Genomic DNA, 19,791 nt, shown 5'->3' on the forward strand with positions numbered 1-19,791 from the left:
CTCCTACAGGAATTTCGAAGTGATGAAGTATTTCATGCCTTAAAGACAATGGGGAGTGATAAAAGTCCTGGGATTGATGGAATGTCAGCAATGTTTTACCAACATAATTGGAATATAGTGGGTGATTTGGTTTCAAAAGTGGTTCTAGATGTTTTGAATAATGGTACTACCCCAGAGGCTTTCAATCAAACTTTGATCACCTTGATTCCTAAGATCAAAAAGCCAACTTCAATGAAGGATTTTAGACCTATAAGCTTGTGTAATGTTGTATACAAGTTGGTTTCTAAAATGTTAGCTCTTCGTTTGAAGGAGGTTCTACCATGTGTTATTTCAGAAACACAGAGTGCCTTTCTCCCAAGTAGGCAAATTACTGATAATATTCTTGTGGCTTTTGAGCTTATTCACAGTATTAAGCATAGGAAAAGGGGTTCTAAGGGTTTTGCGGCACTTAAATTAGACATGAGTAAGGCGTTTGATCGTGTGGAATGGTCCTATTTAGCTGCTGTAATGGGTAAGATGGGGTTTAATATCCGATGGATCACACTCGTTATGAATTGTTTGCATTCTAACACGTTCTCCTTCATAATCAATGGCTCTGTCACTGGTTCTGTTATCCCTCAACGAGGGCTTAGACAAGGGGATCCTCTCTTGCCTTATTTATTTTTAATCTGTTCGGAGGGGCTTTCCCGACTTTTGCAATATGAGGAAGCTGTTGGTCGGCTCAAGGGGTTGGCCATTTCTAGATCTGCTCCAACGGTTTCTCATCTACTCTTTGCTGACGATAGTTTGCTATTCTGTCAAGCAAATGATAGATCTTGTGGTGCCATCAAGAGGGCTTTGGATATTTATCATCGCGCTTCAGGACAACTTTTGAATGAAGATAAATCAGTTATGTCTTTCTCTCCAAATACACCTCTTCATGTGAAAAACTCTTTTTCCCAAATATTAGGTATGCCTATTAGTGAGTGTCATGAAAAATACTTGGGCCTACCTGCTTATTCTGAGCAAAATAAGAGTCAATTATTCTCTGAGATTAAAGATCGTATTTGGAAATTGTTACATGCTTGGAATGATAAGCTTTTCTCTATTGGAGGAAAAGAAGTATTGCTCAAAGCTGTAGTTCAATCGATACCTACTTATGCTATGAGTTGCTTCAAATTATCAGCTAAGTTTTGTAAAGAGTTAGATGCTATGATGGCTCAGTTTTGGTGGGGTTCAACTCATGATAAGAAACGAACTCATTGGAAAAAATGGAAGTTTCTTTGTACATCAAAAATGGAAGGGGGAATGGGATTTCGTTCATATGTCCACTTCAATCAAGCTTTGCTAGCTAAGCAAGCTTGGCGTATTCTACAAAATCCTGATTCTCTTCTTGCACGGGTTTTAAAGGCAAGGTACTTCAGAACTCATGATTTCTTGACGGCCTCCTCGGCTGGGGTATCATCTCTCACTTGGCAAGGTATTTGTTTTGGCAAAGAATTACTGATTAAAGGTTTAAGACTCCATGTTGGGAATGGTATGCACATTAGATGTGGAATTGATCATTGGATACCTGCTCAAAATCGGTTCACACCAGTTTTCTTTTCTGGTTTGGAGGGTAATATAATGGCTGACTATATCTCTGCTGATAACCAGTGGGATATTGATAAACTAACATCTGATTTTTCAGCTCTTGATGTGGAAAATATACTCAAAATACCTCTTTCACATAATGCTGGTACTGATTTTTGGGTATGGCACTATACAGATTCCGAGTCTTACACTGTAAATTCAGGATATCATTTGGCCTGTTCTATGGCCTCTCAGGAAGATTCATCTTGTTCAAGTGCCTCTTCAACTTGGTGGAAGCAATTTTGGAGTTTGCATTTGCCTTCTAAAGTCAAAATTTTTGCGTGGAGGGTGATGCACAATGCTTTACCTTCTGCATCAAACTTGCATCACAGGAGAATAATCAATTCTAGCACTTGTAGTTTATGCACAAATGCGTGGGAATCGATAGGGCATGCTTTGTTTAGTTGTAAGCATGCTAAAGCTGTCTGGAGGTGCTCAGACTTTTCATTTGATTATTCTGCTGCTAGCCGAATGTTTGAGGGTGACTTTTTAATACAACTGTCTCAATTACACACCAAATCTGAACTTGAAATGATTATATGCACTATGTGGTTTATTTGGTCGGACAGGAATAATATTATTCACCAAAAACAACACAAAAAACCAGCTGATCTTTTGGCAAGTTCGAAGGCTTATTACTGCAATTTTCTGCAGCAAAGTTCCATTTCAGCCTCCCTGATGCAGGTTGATCCTGCTGTTGCCGCACATTGTCCTTGGACACCACCCCCAGAGGGGAAGATTAAACTAAATGTAGATGCGGCTGTTCTTTCTTCTCAAAATAAATTGGGTTATGGGGCTTTAATTCGAGACTCTACAGGGACTGTTTTGGCTGCTTGTTCCTCACCAGCGAATGGCAATTTTAAGTCAAAACATATGGAGGCCAAGGCTTTATTTCATGCATTACGATGGGCAAATCAACTTAATTATCAAGTGAACAATATAGAAACAGATTCCTTGGTGCTGGTTAATGCCATCCATGCCTCTTCATTGAGTGATTTGTCTTATCGTGACTTAATTCTCGATGTTAAAAATCAATTATCCTACTTCCTAATGTTTGTGTATCTCATGTTCGTAGAGATGCAAACCAAGCTGCACACGGTTTGGCTAAACAAGCTTTAGCGATGGATTTTGATTCTGTTTGGATAGGAGAGATTCCTCCTCCTATATTTTCTGTTATTGTAAATGACTCTTTAAATTTATAATAGCAGAACTTATTCTCAAAAAAAAAAAAAAAAAAAAAAAACTTCTTTTATTTTACAAAAAAAAAGTAATGAGAGAAGAAAAAAAAAGAAAAAGAAAACACTTTAAGGTATCTTTTACTTGTATTATTTTCACTCTAATAGTAAACATTTATTAAAAGATACATAAATTCATTTCATCAAACATTCCTTTTAAACTCTCCCACTCCCACTCCCACTCCCACTCCCACTCCCACTCATATGGAATCCATGACCTTCCCTATAGGGTATATTTTTCAATAATTTTTAAATATAAGAATATTTTTTGTATCATTTAAAATTGGCAAACGTGGAATACACGCGTTTATCCCACAATTGAAAATGTATGGAGAAGAAGAAAGTAGATCTATAGTACTACCAGTATACTTTCATGCCTAGCAGCACAAGGCCATTTACTCCCATATTTCCAAAGGCAATTAATTTTTTATATTTTTAAAACAATAATTGTAGAGATGACTCACGGCCGTGGTGATCAGCGTGAGTAGCGTAACAACTGTACTGTACACTGCGTTGAAGAAACGTAATATGATACAGGCAATGCGAATTTCTTGAATATCTTCATAAAAAAATCTCTTGCATATATTTATATCTCTTTAATATATAGAATAACACCCCTAGTATTGTTTGGGTCCAGAATTGTTGCTATCACTAAGCAACTAACAGTCGGCTCACCAACGTCGTTTAACATATTTTTTAAAAATTATTATTATTTTTTTCTCTAGTGGGTTGGTTTCTTTGAAAAAATAATAAAAAATTTAGGGTTGGTTTCTTTGAAAAAATAATAAAAAATTTAGGGTTGGTTTGATGCCTTTAATAATATATATAGTCACAATGACACTTGAAAATTGCAATGTGTCCAAATTATTATTGTCAGTGGATAGTGGCGGCTTAGGATTTAAAGTGAGGGAATATTTTTTTTTTGGTATGTCAGAGGGAGTTAAAGTAAACTTAAAAGAGAAAAAATGTTTTAGTGGAATTAGGATCCTTGTTCTCTTCCAATTAGTTTAACTATTATACAAAGTTAATATTATGTTTATTTATATTTTTTTTCTGATTTTTTTTTTTCAGAAGGCAACTTCCCCACGGTCCGTACTGCATATATATATATATATGAGAGAGTCATCTTTCTGCTACGAATCAAATTAAGATATATGGAGAAGAAGAAACTAAATAGTGATGTTAACCAACTTCACATAGCAGTATTCCCATGGCTAGCACAAGGCCATTTACTCCCATTTTTCCAAGTCTCCATGTTCTTAGTTCAAAAGGGTCACCGTGTTTCCTTCATCACCACCCCAAAAAACCATACTAGACTCCCAAAAAGTCTAATTCCCTCAAATCTATCCCATCTCATAACATTCGTTGACCTGCCTTTGCCAACCACCGTGGACGGCTTATCGGATGGAGCTGAGTCAACTGCCGACTTACCCATTCACAAAGTCCCTTTCCTCAAGAAAGCCTTCGATGGACTCCAACCAAGTTTGACTAAGTTTCTACAACACTCCGGCCACGACATTACTTGGATCGTCCATGACTTCGCTTGCTACTGGCTACCTCCACTCGCCAATCGACTTGGGATCAAGTTGGTTTTCTTTTCCATATTTAACGCCACCTCGATGGCCTTGGGTTACCTCCATCGGAAATGGCTAGCGATTACCGCAGCCGACCAGAGGATTACACGTTGGTTCCTAAATGGTGGAAGGATATGCCATACGAGGTTGCTTTTAAGTTACATGAGATAGAATCTCACTGGGATTGTATGGATTCCGATGTTTCTGATTTTCAAAGGATTAAAGAGGTGGTTCAGGGCTGCCATATCCTCCTCGTCCGAACTTGCCCTGAGTTCGAACCCGAATCACTGAGTCTTCTCAAGACTCTTCACAATAAACCGGTTCTTCCTATTGGGCTGTTGCCGCCATTTGAACCTCGTGAAGATGGAGATCACAATAGATGGGAAGCTCTAAAACTGTGGCTAGATTGCAGAAAACACAAGTCCGTGGTTTATATTGCGCTTGGTTCCGAGTTGAGTCTGAGTCAAGAATCGATGCACGAGTTAGCTTTTGGGATTGAGAAATCTGAGTTGCCGTTTGTTTGGGTAATTAACAATCGTCCATTGGTAGAAGGGAAATTGGGTTTGGACATAATTCCATCTGGATTCGAAACTCGGGTCTCGGATCGGGGTATGATATGGTGGGGTTGGGCTCCCCAATTGAGAATCTTGGCTCACCCTTCCGTGGGTGGGTTCTTGACTCATTGCGGTTGGAGTTCGGTAATCGAAGGCCTGGGGCTTGGACTGTCGTTGATTCTATTTCCCGGTGGAAGCTCGGATGTGGGGTTAATGGCGAGGTTGCTTCATGGCATGGGAATCGGGTTAGAAATTCCCCGAGATGATAAAAATGGCTCGTTCAGTAGTGAATCTGTGGCTGAGTCGATTCGGCGAGTCATGGTGGAGGAGGAAGGAGAGGCCATCAGAGTTAAGTCACGTCATGAGATGAGGGCAATATTTGGCAATGTGGAGGTGCAGAATAAGTACTCAAACGAGTTCGTTGAGTTCCTTGTAAGGTATAGCACTGAGTCAACCCGGTGACTCTTAGCTCGGATTTAGTGAGTTACTTAATTACACTAGCATAGCATGCATGGTCGTTATTGTTAAAATAATTTGTGCAATATGTCGTTTTATTTTTGAACTTTTATATGTGGAGCTGGAGGTATGATTTCGTTCCGCAAACAATATGATTTCTAGTAATGTATAATTGTATAATTAAGGTTGTTTTTCTCTTTTCTTTTCTAAATTAAATACTGCTATTATATTTAATTTTGGCTATAATCAAATAATTATGAAAAAAATAAATTGGTCATTATTATAATAATACAATATTATAATTCTTATAAACATAAATTTAGATTTAAAGTCAACCATGAAATACTATTATCATTATTGAAAATGACAGTAATCATTAAAATTACTCCCTATGTATCATTTTTTTTTTTTTTTTTTTTTGAAATCCCCCTATGTATCATTTACATTTAGGAAAGTTTTACAATATACTAATTGGTGGCAGTTATTTATTGTAAAGTTTGTTGTAGTAGATAAAAATTTGGTGAAAATAGAGTGCACTCATGGAACCTTTAAATTATATTAACCGATTAATGGTACACTATACTTAGCTTAAGATTACAAGAAATAAATCAATCATAGCTCTAAATATAAATCCCTTTTCTCTCTCTTTCACCCTCTGCCCTTTTCATTTAAGGTTTTTTTATCTAATCTTGCAATTCAATTCGGTATTTAAGTTGTTGAAACTCTAAAAAATTTAAATTAGAAATCACTTGCGGCAAAGTTGACTCCATCGCTGAAATTCAATCTTGCATCAGCATATGCCCATAAAAAATCCACTTAAAATTAAAATTCTTTGTTTAATAAACAATCCATTGGAAATAATACCATAGTGTTGAAGGAATAAAGGATTAGATATGAAAATTTTCTTTTTTTTTTTAAGAAAATATGGTAAATCTCTTTATTTGTTTCCTTTTTTGGTATTAGACAACCAAAATTATAAAACAAATTGAATTAATATCCATAAAATTGAACCATACCATAAAAAAAAGAGGAAATTACACTCTATACCTTTTTTATATTGTTTTCTTTTATTTTTACCTTCTTTTTTAAAATCTATCATTTTTACCTCTTTTTTTAAACATTGTACCAATTTTGCCCCTGTCACTTCAAGATACTCTCCATGTGATTCTCTTATGTAAGGGTATTTTGGGTACAATACATATAAAAAGAGGTATGTTTCAAATAAATATAAAATTAGAGGTAAATTTGATTAATTGATGAATAAAAAAGGCATTTTTCAACTTACCCCTAAAAAAAAAAAAAATCATTAAACAAGAAAGAAGATAAAAGAGAAGTACGAAAAAATAAATTCTGATTGAACCATACCATAAAAAAAAAAAAAAAAAAAAAATTAAAAAAAAAAAATCATTAAACAAGAAAGAAGATAAAAGAGAAGTACGAAAAAATAAATTCATATGGCTCTGATATCATGTTGAGAATTATGGGGTTCCATCTCAAAACTAATTGGCAATGAGTGGAGTAGCACATGTTCTTATATATGGCTCAATACTTTTACATTTAATCCATGTGGGACAATGTTCTCCAATACTAAAGAGAAAAAATAATAAACTCAAAAAGAGAAAAAGCTCTAATAGAGGGAGCTTAAGAGAAGTTTTTATAGGATTTGAAAAATTTCAGGTGTAGAAATGGAAATAAAATTTGTCTGGAAGATGAGAAAGAATATAAAGTGAGAAAAAAAAGAACAAAGATTGTATGGAAATAAAGAAAAACAATGGTACCATAAGGCACATGAGAAAATCTGAAATAAGAGATTATATATGTATATAAATATAAGAGATACTATGAAATTAATAAAAGAAATTATAATTAAAGAAATACGATGCGTGTATATATGCGATAAAATTTAGATTAGATTTAGAAAAATTTATTGTAGCTTTTTTGAAAATGGAAAAAAAAAATATTATAAATATAGAATGTACTAATAAAAAATATGTTTATTATTTATAATTATAGTAACATTGTCATAATTAAAAATAATTATGATTATATATATGTCATATATTTTTAGTCTAGAAATATTTTTAATATGACTTTGAAAGTTTATCAGGCACCAATAAATAGAATATAATAGCATCTGGTGTTTTATTTATAATTATAGTGACGTTGCAATAAAAAATAATTATGATTATATACTTTAAATATTTTTAGTTCCAAGATATTTTTTATATATTGAAACTTTATCTAGTACTTATGTGAACAAAACATATAACAAAGTCAAAATATAATTTTTGAATATTGATAACAAATAACATTACACTAAAATATAATTTTATTTAAGGCACAAAACATTGAAACAACTATAAAAATATCTACCAAAAAATAAACTAATAAGAAAAAAAGGATCAAGAAGCATAAACACCAACTTCATTCAGATATGCTAGTCAGTTCCAAATTAAAATCATATTTGATACCTTGATCAGCAGGAGAAGAATCTTTCACACTTTCAGCACTCTTCCCATCATCTCTAACATCAACATTCACCTCATCCTTCTTTAGATCATCATGAGCAGACTCAACATGTTCATTATTTTGTCTGCTCTCAAGTTTATTATGTTCAATTCTTCTTTTGAATTATCCCCATCATCCTCATTATTTGATCATCTTCTTTCCCATCATCCTTCAATGTATCATCATCTTTTTCAGACGCATCATCTTCATCGTCCCATCATCTTTCACTTCCTCTTCATGAGGTGTTTCGTCATCATTATCTGATGTGCGTAGCACATCATTTGAGATGTTTTGATGTTGACTCATCCCAATATGTGAGCTTTGTGAGCTTTGCCAAATAAATAAAAAAACTTGCATTAAGATCAAATCAAAATAAATTAAAATATTAAACACATAAAAAAAATATAAATACATTGTTAGTATTTATAAAACACTTATGAAATATATAAATCACAGATCCAAACATATTCCTAAAAGTGCTTTAATATAGAAAACCCTAAATCATAAATCATCCTTTGCTAAATTAAAGAAGATGATAAAATATGAGCGGAAGCACTAACCTGAAGCCATTGTTGGAGATTACAGAGAAGGTTTTGATCTTCCAAGAATACACTATTTTCTAGAGTATTTTCTCTGATGGGGAAGGAGAGAATACAGAACCCTAGTGTTTCTTGGGGACCACTACCTATTTATAAAATCATCTTAGAATAACTCTTGGGTATTTATAATTTGGCCCCTCAACAAATTATAAATTAACTTATGGTATCTACACATAAATTCCATGACACTTTAATACCCTTTTGATACCCATAACATAATTGGTCACTTAATTTTGTATCACACTTTATAATAGCATATACATTATACATATGTGCCCACAAAAGATTTTTAATCCAACAATCTCCCACTTGGGCAACATATGTTACCTGATAAATGTATAACCTTATGAGCTCAAAATTTGCTATTATGTAAAGGTATTTACAACAATCTCGTCCATCAACTATACCCATATAGGATCAAAGCGATTTTCGTCATATCAATCATGACTAAACCCATCAATGGTCACATATACAAATATAGCCAAATGACATAGATCAATCATGGATGTGTAGCATGGAAATTACATGCAATGTGAACCGAACATGCCTATTTCCAACTGGTCCTCCTTAAACCAAAGTGAGGTCAAACTTAAACATAACAAAACAGAGTGAATAAACTGAAAACTTTATTTCTGATCAGAAAATAACCAAATACATAAATGTCTTAAACAAACATAAAGCAAAGAAAATACAAACTCCCACTAAATCATGATATCCTCAAGTAATACTACACCCATATGAGCAGTGTGCTCATGAAAGACCTTGGGTGGTAATCCTTTTGTGAGCGGATCCGCTATCATGGAGTTTGTCCCAATATGCTCTATGGAAATCTGTCCACTCTGCACTCTTTCTTTCACAACTAGGAACTTTATGTCAATATGCTTTGACTTGGATGAGCTCCTATTGTTATTGGAATACAGCACTGCTGATTTATTGTCACAGAATATCTTAAGTGGTCTTTCAACATTCTCCAAAATACGCAGCCTAGTGACAAAGTTTCTCAGCCATATTCCCTGATTTGATGCCTCATAACACGCTACGAATTCAGCTGCCATAGTGGAAGAAGCTACAAGTGTCTGTTTGACACTTTTCCAGGATATAGCTCCTCCAGCTAACAAGAAAATGTAGCACGATGTAGACCTTGCTATCTTGGCATCCGGCGAAATCGAATCGAGAATACCCTACGACCTCCAAATGATCGATTTCTGTATGTGAGCATGTAATCTTTTGTTCTCTAAAGATACCTCATAACCCTTTTGGCTGCTATCCAATGGTCCATACCAGGGTTGCTTAAATATCTGCCTAACATCCCAACAATGTACGCAATATCTGGACGCGTACATACCTGAAGATACATTAGACTCCCTACAACTGATGCATAGGGAATCTTTTTCATTTCCTGAATTTCAAGGCTGCTTTTAGGGCATTGTCTAAGACTGAATTTGTCTCCTTTAGCAACAGGGGTATCACCTGGTCTACAATCTTGCATGCCAAATCTTTTGAGTACTTTATCGATATAGCTCTTTTGTGATAATCCAAGAATACCCCGAGAACGATCTCGACGTATTTGAATTCCTAATACAAAAGAGGCGTCACCAAGATCTTTCATCTCAAATTGCTTAGATAAAAATCTCTTGGTTTCGTGCAATAAGCCTATATCATTAGTGGCAAGCAATATGTCATCGACATATAGAACCAGAAATATGTATTTACTCCCACTGAACTTGTGATATACACAATCATCAATAATATTCATCTCAAAACCAAATGAGATAATTACTTGATGAAACTTGTGATACCATTGACGAGAAGCTTGCTTGAGTCCATAGATAGATTTCTTTAATTTGCAAACCATATTCTTTGGGTCACCAACCACAAAGTTTTCTGGTTGCTCCATATAAATTGTCTCATCAATGTCGCCATTGAGAAACGCTGTTTTAACATCCATCTGATGTAACTCAAGGTCAAAATGAGCAACAAGTGCCAATATTATCCTAAAAGAGTCTTTCGATGAAACCGGAGAGAAAGTCTCTGTATAATCAATGCCTTGTTTCTGAGTATAGCCTTTTGCTACAAGACGTGCCTTAAATCTCACCACATTACCATATTCATCCTTCTTGGTTTTAAGTATCCACTTACAACCAATTGGTTTTACACCTTCTGGTAATGGGACAACTTCCCAAACTTTATTGTCTTGCATAGACTTATTCTCTTCATCCATGGCATCAATCCACTTTTGAGAGTTAGAACTTTTCATGGCCTGATGCAAGTTGATTGGATCATCTTCCATCATTCCAATTTCATCCTCATGTTCTTGAAGAAATACAAAATAGTCATCTGAAATAGCATTTCTTCTCTCTCTTGTGGACCTCCTTAATGGCTCTTGTTCTTGAGGGTGTTGAATTTGTTCTTCTGGAACAATAGCCTCATTTTGATTTGGGAGTTGTTCAACATTGTCTTGTTGAGGTTCCGGATTCATTTCTTGATCAATGACAGGTGTGGAAGCCTGAACATTGTCTAAAATGATAGTAGGAACTGAGTTTGAATTCAATTCCTCCTCAAAAACAATGTCTCTAACCTTATTTCTCCCCCCAAATTCAACATCCTCAAAAAATGTTGCAGTTCCCGTCTCAAAAATATTTCTGACAGTGGGATCATAAAACTTATAGCCCCTAGATCGCTCAGAATAACCAATAAAGTAATTGCTTGTTTTGGAGTCCAATTTATTTTCATGTGGCCTGTAAGGCCTTGCCTCAGCTGGACATCCCCAAATGTGAAAATGCTTTAGACTAGGCTTTCGACCTGTCCAAAGCTCATAAGGTGTTTTTGCAACTGCTTTACTTGGTACTCTATTCAGAATGTAAGCTGCTGTCTTTAATGCTTCTCCCCAGAGGGACTCAGGTAAGGTAGAATGAGCGATCATGCTCCTTACCATATCCTTAAGAGTCCTATTTCGTCTCTCAGCAACACCATTCATGCTAGGTGATCCTGGCATGGTGTACTGTGGGACAATACCACATTCCTCTAGGAATTTAGCAAATGGTCCTGGACGTTGTTCACCTGAGCCATCATATCTACCGTAGTACTCACCACCACGATCAGATTTGACGTTCTTAATCCTTTTGTTGAGTTGATTCTCAACTTCAGCTTTGTAAGCTTTGAACACGTCCACAGACTGAGATTTTTCATGAATGAGATATAGGTACCCATAACGTGAGTAATCGTCTATGAATGATATAAAATATTGTTGACCATTCCAAGATGCCGTAGGGAATGGCCCACAAATATCTGTGTGAATCAATTCTAAGACTTCTGAAGCTCTATTGGCACCTAATCTCTTAGTTTTGGTCTGTTTTCCCTTGATACAATCTACACAGACATTGAAATCTGTGAAGTCAAGAGACTCTAAAATGTCATCAGACACAAGACGCTCAATTCTACCTCTTGAGATATGACCTAAGCGTTTATGCCATAATGATGCTGAATTTTCTTTATTTAATTTGCGTTTAGTACCTCGTGATTCCACATGCAAGGTTTCATTATAGGATGCAATTGTTTCTAACAAATAAAGATTGTCATAAGTATTCAAATAACCAGTTCCAATAATATTTGAATTTAAAGACAAAGTAAACTGATTGTTTCCAAATGAACAACAATATCCAAATTTGTCCAACAAAGAAACAGAAACTAAATTCCGCCTAAAAGACGGCACAACAAAAGTGTCTTTCAAATCCAAATAAGAACCAGTTCCTAATAACAATCTGAAATGCCCAATTGCTTCCACTTCCACCGATTGACCATCGCCCACAAAGATGTATCTTTCACCATCACTTGGCTTTCGGTAGCTCAGGCAACCCTGCATAGAAACACTTATGTGAGTAGTAGCACCAGAATCTATCCACCAAGTGTTTCTAGGTACTGAAACTAAATTAACCTCAGAACAGACCAAAGCAAGATTAATACCTTTCTTTACACGCCATGCGTGATATTTGGCACAATCTTTCTTCACATGTCCAGGTTGGTCACAAAAGAAACAACCCTTAGAATCCTGTTGTTGTTTCTTTTGAACTGGACTCTTAGCAGCTTCATTCTCAAATTTCCTTTTCTTGCCCTTATCCTTAGGAGTAGTGGCCAAATGAGCACTTTCGGTTTTGTCCTTTTTTAACCTTTCTTCCTCTTGCACACAATGAGAAATAAGCTCGTTGAGAGTCCATTTCTTCTTTTGACAGTTGTAACTAATTTTAAATTGGTTAAACTGTGGAGGAAGCGTTAACAAAACCATGAGTACAAGTACATCATCTGAAAGCTCAATCTTAAGTGTCCTTAATCTTGAGACAATATGATGCATTTCCATAATGTACTCCCTTACATTTCCTTGACCCTTATACTTCATGTTCATTAAAGAACACGTTCCTCAATTTGTTCAAGGAAATTCTTAGCCATAGTAACCCCTTCGGATTCTGTGCCCCAAAAGGCTTCTGGAATGTTGTGTTTCATAATCATTAGACTCATGCGATTTGAACGATCCCACCTCTCAAATTCCCTTTTATCATCATGGGAACTTTCCTTAGTGAGAGGTGCAGGTTGTTCATTCCTTAGTGCATGGTCCAAATCCATACATCCCAGAACTATAAGTAGGTTCCTTTTCCAATCCTTGAAATTGGTCCCATTAAGCATAGGAATAGAATTAATGTTAGCAGATATTGAAGCAGCAGAAGATGAACTAGCTGAATATAGAACAAATAAAACAAGCTCACATTAATATGCATAATTAAACAATAAATTCAAAATTTGGTTAATCCCATCTCAAGATACCAAACACACATTAATATCAAGTCTTTGGACAGTAATATTAACTGTAAGCGGTACTCTTGGTGTAGCAATCAAATATTGACAATAAAACTGTGTCAAACAATAGATTAATCTTTGGACTAACGTATTGCTCACACAAAATACCTTATAATTGTCACACATTTATCGCCACAGGTATGTTTGAAATCTAGCAAAATATTCACTTACCTTTGGGCTAGTCAATATAAGCATCAATTACAAACACACAACCAACCTAATATTTAAATAAATTAATCTACACAAAAGAGGTCACTTTGGCGACGTATTGTTTTAATTAATTTATTCAAAATATTAGTCCTAAACCAACACCAAAATTTGAATTAAATTGTTTGCACCAAAATATATAATTACCAAACTATACTGTACTATATATATATAACATAGTACTGAAGCATATTATTTATAATTATGTATAAAACTTTAATAAGATATATATATATACAGCAAGTCATAAAATAAACTAAATTGTAATATATGAAATTGTTTACGCTGACATCAATAAATTAATCATATATATACTATGAGAGACACTCACGCACATGAACCCATATATCGATAGGATCGCATAATATATTAATAAACAGATAAAACTAAATTACTAAAGCCGAATATATCATTTAGATAAAACAAAAATTTTCTGGATTGGGCTTTTCAAAAAACAGTGAAAGAAGATAAAACAAAACCTAATAATCAACTTTGCAAAGCAAAACTGAAGCCAATACAGAAGCCGAAGTCATAGACAACACGCTCCCCAACAAAAAAGAGAACAATTGCTCTTATACATATAATCGGGCATATATATATCAATAACACGCATATGCATATATATATATATAATCGGGCATTACCAGCAACCAAAAAAAATAATTGATACACATACACTAAACCCAAAATATTACGGCAGCAGTACAATTCAAAGAAAATCAAAACCTTAATTTTTAAAATCCCCAAATTTCATAAACCAAATCATCAGATCTTCAATTAATTCAACAAAGGAGGCTCTGGTACCACTTGTTAGTATTTATAAAACACTTATGAAATATATAAATCACAGATCCAAACATATTCCTAAAAGTGCTTTAATATAGAAAACCCTAAATCATAAATTATCCTTTGCTAAATTAAAGAAGATGATAAAATATGAGCGGAAGCACTAACCTGAAGCCATTGTTGGAGATTACAGAGAAGGTTTTGATCTTCCAAGAATACACTATTTTCTAGAGTATTTTCTCTGATGGGGAAGGAGAGAATACAGAACCCTAGTGTTTCTTGGGGACCACTACCTATTTATAGAGTCATCTTAGAATAACTCTTGGGTATTTATAATTTGGCCCCTCAACAAATTATAAATTAACTTATGGTATCTACACATAAATTCCATGACACTTTAATACCCTTTTGATACCCATAACATAATTGGTCACTTAATTTTGTATCACACTTTATAATAGCATATACATTATACATATGTGCCCACAAAAGATTTTTAATCCAACATACATACCTCCATAAGAATATCAATTGTTCTATTCAACTCAGCTACAACAAAAATAAGAAAATATTGCTGACTAAGAACCAACAAAATACCTTTTCATAAATCTTCATATTTAAGATAAGAGACATATTCATAATTTAGGTCGGTAAAACGGGTCAGACACGATAACACGATTCGAAACCTGTGCGAGAGTTAGCAGGCTTGAATTTGTCTTAAATGGGTTTGGATCGTGTTCGTGAGACTCGTCTAACCCGTTTAATAAACGGATCATATTCAGATTGACACGACTAACACAAAACTGACATGTTAATGACCTATCAAAAGTTATTTTAGTACTTTAAAAGGTCATAAATGGATCATAAACGTGTTATTAGTTGACGTGTTTAAACAAAATATGCTTATAAACGGGTTATACGGGTCATGTCATGTCAACCCATTTATAAACGGATCGTGTTCGGATCGAGCATATAACTATTATACATGAGTTTTGAACGACACGAATACGAGCGAACACAAATTATCACTCCTATCATGAGCCTTTGAAGAAGATGGACTAATAACTCTAGGATTTGTAGAAACATTAATTTGCAATAGGCTCAAAATTGCCTTTCCCTTATCTTTTGTCTTTCCCTTTGTTGAAGGAATAAATGGTCTCATCCAAGAAATAATCAGACAAATTCAACAGTCTTTCTCCTTAGAAGTTGGATTGATATTCTTTAGTTGCGACTGTAACAATAATAAAAAATAATTAAAAAAACTTAGCAATCATAATATAACAAAGAAACATAACAACAAAAAATAATAACAAGAACAGTAAAACAACTATTAAATGAAAAAAAAAAATATAGATACATACCTACTTCAATGGGACGATTAAATATAATATAATTCATACTTTGCAACTTCAAATATTTAACATTTAGCTTTGGCATTTTAATCCGATTGGAAATTTTAAGAATTACAATTAGGAATGTACATCGGTCAGTTTGGCCGGTTTATATTACATATTTTTAATCCAATGTAAAGACTGGATTACAAAATTCTAAGTACAATCTGCCCAAATAAAGAAAAAAAATTAAACCGACCAACAAAGTTGGTCGGTATGGTAGGGTTAACTCGACGAAAAAAAGTATTTTTTTTTCAAAAAAAAAAAAAGAATTTCTAAAAAATAAAAAAGTGTTTGACTATAATCATTAGTAAAAAGAAACTCATAAATTGTATCACTTATCATTTTTATGCATACATATCACATATATATATACTAGGGTGAAGTTACGTGCAAATGCACGAATGCTTCTCCCCAATCTTAGTGTGCATCTTGTCTCACTATTCGACGACTTTACATCCTTTTAAATTGAACATTTAGGGCTCGTTTGGAACGTCGTATTAAGTCATGTTATATTGTATTATATTGAATTAGATTATATATCATATTTTTATATAATACTATGTTAAATTTTAATTTATACTAAAATATTATATATTTAAGTATCCATAACAATTAATACCACAGATAGTTTTACATAAAAATATTGCATAAAATACAATTTAATATAATGCTATATAATACAATACGGTGCAATACAGCATACCAAACGAACCATGAGAAAATTCAAGAACAAAATTAAAGTAAAAGAAAAAAAAAATAAACTCTACATTTAAATGTAAATATACAATGAAAAAAATTATAAATTTAATGTAACATTTTTTCACATAAATGTTAGTAGTTAATAAATACAATAAATAAAAATGATTGCTATATACTAATCCAATTTTTTTACAGAGTTGCCAATAACAACATTCAATATTCAAAGTCATACATAAAAGCCTAAATATTTACTTTGACACTCTTAGCCTACTTTATAGAATATCAACAAGTCTTTCATTTGATGTAAGTATTGTGAAAGGCCACATATAAATTATAATGAGCTGCAATAGTAAACAATTAATAAATCAAGAATAGTCCAATAGAATCAGCTACATCATACTCTAATAGAACAACCACATCAATATTTTAGGCTCTCATATAAGTCACATAAATGTTAGTAGTTAATAAATACAATAAATAAAAATGATTTACAATATTTTTTTACAGAGTTGCCAATAACAACATTCAATATTCAAAGTCATACATAAAAGCCTAAATATTTACTTTGACACTCTTAGCCTACTTTATAGAATATCAACAACTCTTTCATTTGATGTAAGTATTGTGAAAGGCCACATATAAATTATAATGAGCTGCAATAGTAAACAATTAATAAATGAAGAATAGTCCAATAGAATCAGCTACATCATACTCTAATAGAACAACCACATCAATGTTTTAGGCTCTCATATAAGTCATGTGGTATATACTTTCCTCCTCTCTGATAAAGTGAATCTAGTTATATCTCATCTCATGCTAAAAATGTCTACACATCAACTCTTTCTGCATATGATCTTATTGAAATTGGCAAATAACATATGTGAATGTCATTCAGTACTTAGCATTGCGTCTAACCTTTAAAAGAAAAATCTAAAATTAACACATAAAAGAATAGATGATGTGTTGGCCTTTTAATTGTTCCAATGAATAAAATGATACTACTACAAATTATACTATTCACGTCGGTCAACACCACTATTCATTTCGTTGACCGACGTGAATAATAAACCATGTATTTATGTGAGTGTTTAGAACTGACGCTAAAAAAAGGTTATTTGTGATTGCGGTAAATAGACGCTAATAACATAACTGAGGAAAAAAAGATAAAAAGTTTATTAATGTTCAACGTCGGTTTATAAAGGTCGATTTTAACTTTTTTCGTCATTTTTAAAATCTCACAATACTAGTTTTGAATTTTATAAACCAAAGGCTAATGGACCTATATTTCCTACAAACCCTCGTGAAATCAGCCACACACACTACTCATTCTCTTCTCCAAATCAAATAGCTCTGGTGATTTTAACCCAGTCCTCCTCCTCCGTTAATGGATGACGAGTGGTCCTCATCTACCCCGTCGTTCTCCTCTCACCCACGATTCCCTCTCTCTGTGTGCCTCTCACCCGCAATCGATCTCTCTTCTAGGTTTCTTCATCCTCGACAGTCAGCTCCACACATTTCATCTTCTCTTCGAAGTCGGCAATATAGCAGGTTCGACCTCTCTCTCATCAAGACCTCTCTTTTTTGCCATTTGATATCCTGTTCTACAACCCCTTTTCCCCAAAATTTCAACTTTCAATAGGGTTTTTTTGCCATTCGATCTCTCTTCTATGTACTAATTATTTTACGATTTGCCTTAAGATTAATTTGTTGTGTGGCTCTGCATATATTTCTGTAGTTATATACATGTAAAGTTTTTTTTTTAGCTACAAAGTAAAAAATTATGGAATCACTAATTGGTCATTAATGCTTGTTCCTAAATTGAGGAAATGTAATATTTATGCAGGAAAGCATTATAAAAATTACTACGAAAAGTTTGGTGTTAAGTTGGGCTGAGATGAGAAATTCATGTAGTCAATGTGTTTGATGTTTTATCTCAGTGAGAATGGACTTGTGAGCTAACTAATGATGAGAAACTCTGCTTTCTTTGGCTTGCTAAATCCTAAGTTTACCATATTTCTTTTCCATGAAAACTTAGATACAAATTTATTCTTCAATTTATTATTTGTTGAAGATTGCTTATGTTGCTATTTCATTTGATTTTAAACTATTACTTGAAGTTTTTTTTTGATTGGGTTTTGAGTTTAGTATATTGCAAATTAATGGTGATTTAATTGGCAGGGTACTTTTGATTTGCTTGTAAAATCATAAACAAGAATTCTGTATTTGCTTTTATTTCAGTAATTTGGGTATTCCTCCAATTCCAAACTCTAGTATTCAGTTTTGATTTGGAAATTGATTTTACTAATTTTGAATTGTTTTAATATTTTTTTTCCTTTCTGTAGCTATATATAGCTCGTTTTCTTAGGTAAGTTATTATCTCATTAATGCTTATGAACCTATACTCGATCTCTTTACAGTGGTTGGTTTAGGGTTGATTCTTAGGGAGTAATTTTCTAACTCCATAATGATCCCTTTCATTCATATGAAATATAATTAATTTTAAGTGGTTTTATTTTAGCCAAAATATATAAAAAAAAACAAATTTCAAGATTTAGCCGTTTATTACAACTAGTTAAACTTTGGTAGCTACTAGGGATGTGAATAAAGTTTTTGTTTGTATAATTAATATACAATGTTTGTTGAAATTTGTATTATATATGAACAAGTTGAATTTTATATATTGTGCATTGTCGTACGAGAAAGAGAATTGGAAAATTTTACTAAGCCTCTCATTTAGCTGATGAGTATATAATATAAAGGTACATGGTACCTTTTTGAAATGATTAATTGATTTTGAATAATGTTCACCTTGAAATATAATATGGTTATTATATATTATGAAGATTGTCCAAAATTTCATGGTAGTTAATCTTACAAGTTTTTTTTTTTTTAAAAAAAATAATCATGTAAACATGAATAATTTTTCTTTAATTAGTTTTATTTTAATTATATTTTTAATGTAATGATTAATATTTTTTATTTTTTGTTTTACAGTTTAAGTCATACGCTCCCTACAATAACAAAGAGATCAATACAGTGAGATGAGTAGGCTGAATTTGTGAAGTCTTTGGTTATTGATTGAGTACAAGGTTACCACTTTTTGTTATGATACAAATATGGATATAAGTTTTATGATTATTGTTATTAACTTTTTTACATTATGTAATTAGTTTATAGTTAGTTTTTATGATACATGGAATATAAGTTCTATGATTGTTTCTATTAACAATTTTAGTATTATATAATTAGTTAATAGTTAGTTTCATCATTATTGATCATATAATTGATTACAAGTTATAAAAATTTTATATAAGTTTTCT

The 19,791-nt window shown here is 33.1% G+C and overlaps 1 protein-coding gene across 1 annotated transcript; it reads left to right on the forward strand.

The window, feature by feature from the left end:
• The first annotated feature begins 3,615 nt into the window (after positions 1-3,615).
• On the forward strand, positions 3,616-5,710 carry LOC115702258 (UDP-glycosyltransferase 91C1). The gene is given in 3 exon segments (XM_061105122.1): positions 3,616-3,771; positions 3,918-4,475; positions 4,478-5,710. Coding segments are annotated over 3 exon segments (1,635 nt in total). The 5' UTR covers positions 3,616-3,653; the 3' UTR covers positions 5,437-5,710.
• Positions 5,711-19,791: the final 14,081 nt, after the last annotated feature.

Source organism: Cannabis sativa, chromosome 1 (genome assembly GCF_029168945.1).
Source record: "Cannabis sativa cultivar Pink pepper isolate KNU-18-1 chromosome 1, ASM2916894v1, whole genome shotgun sequence".
Taxonomy (NCBI): Eukaryota; Viridiplantae; Streptophyta; class Magnoliopsida; order Rosales; family Cannabaceae; genus Cannabis; species Cannabis sativa.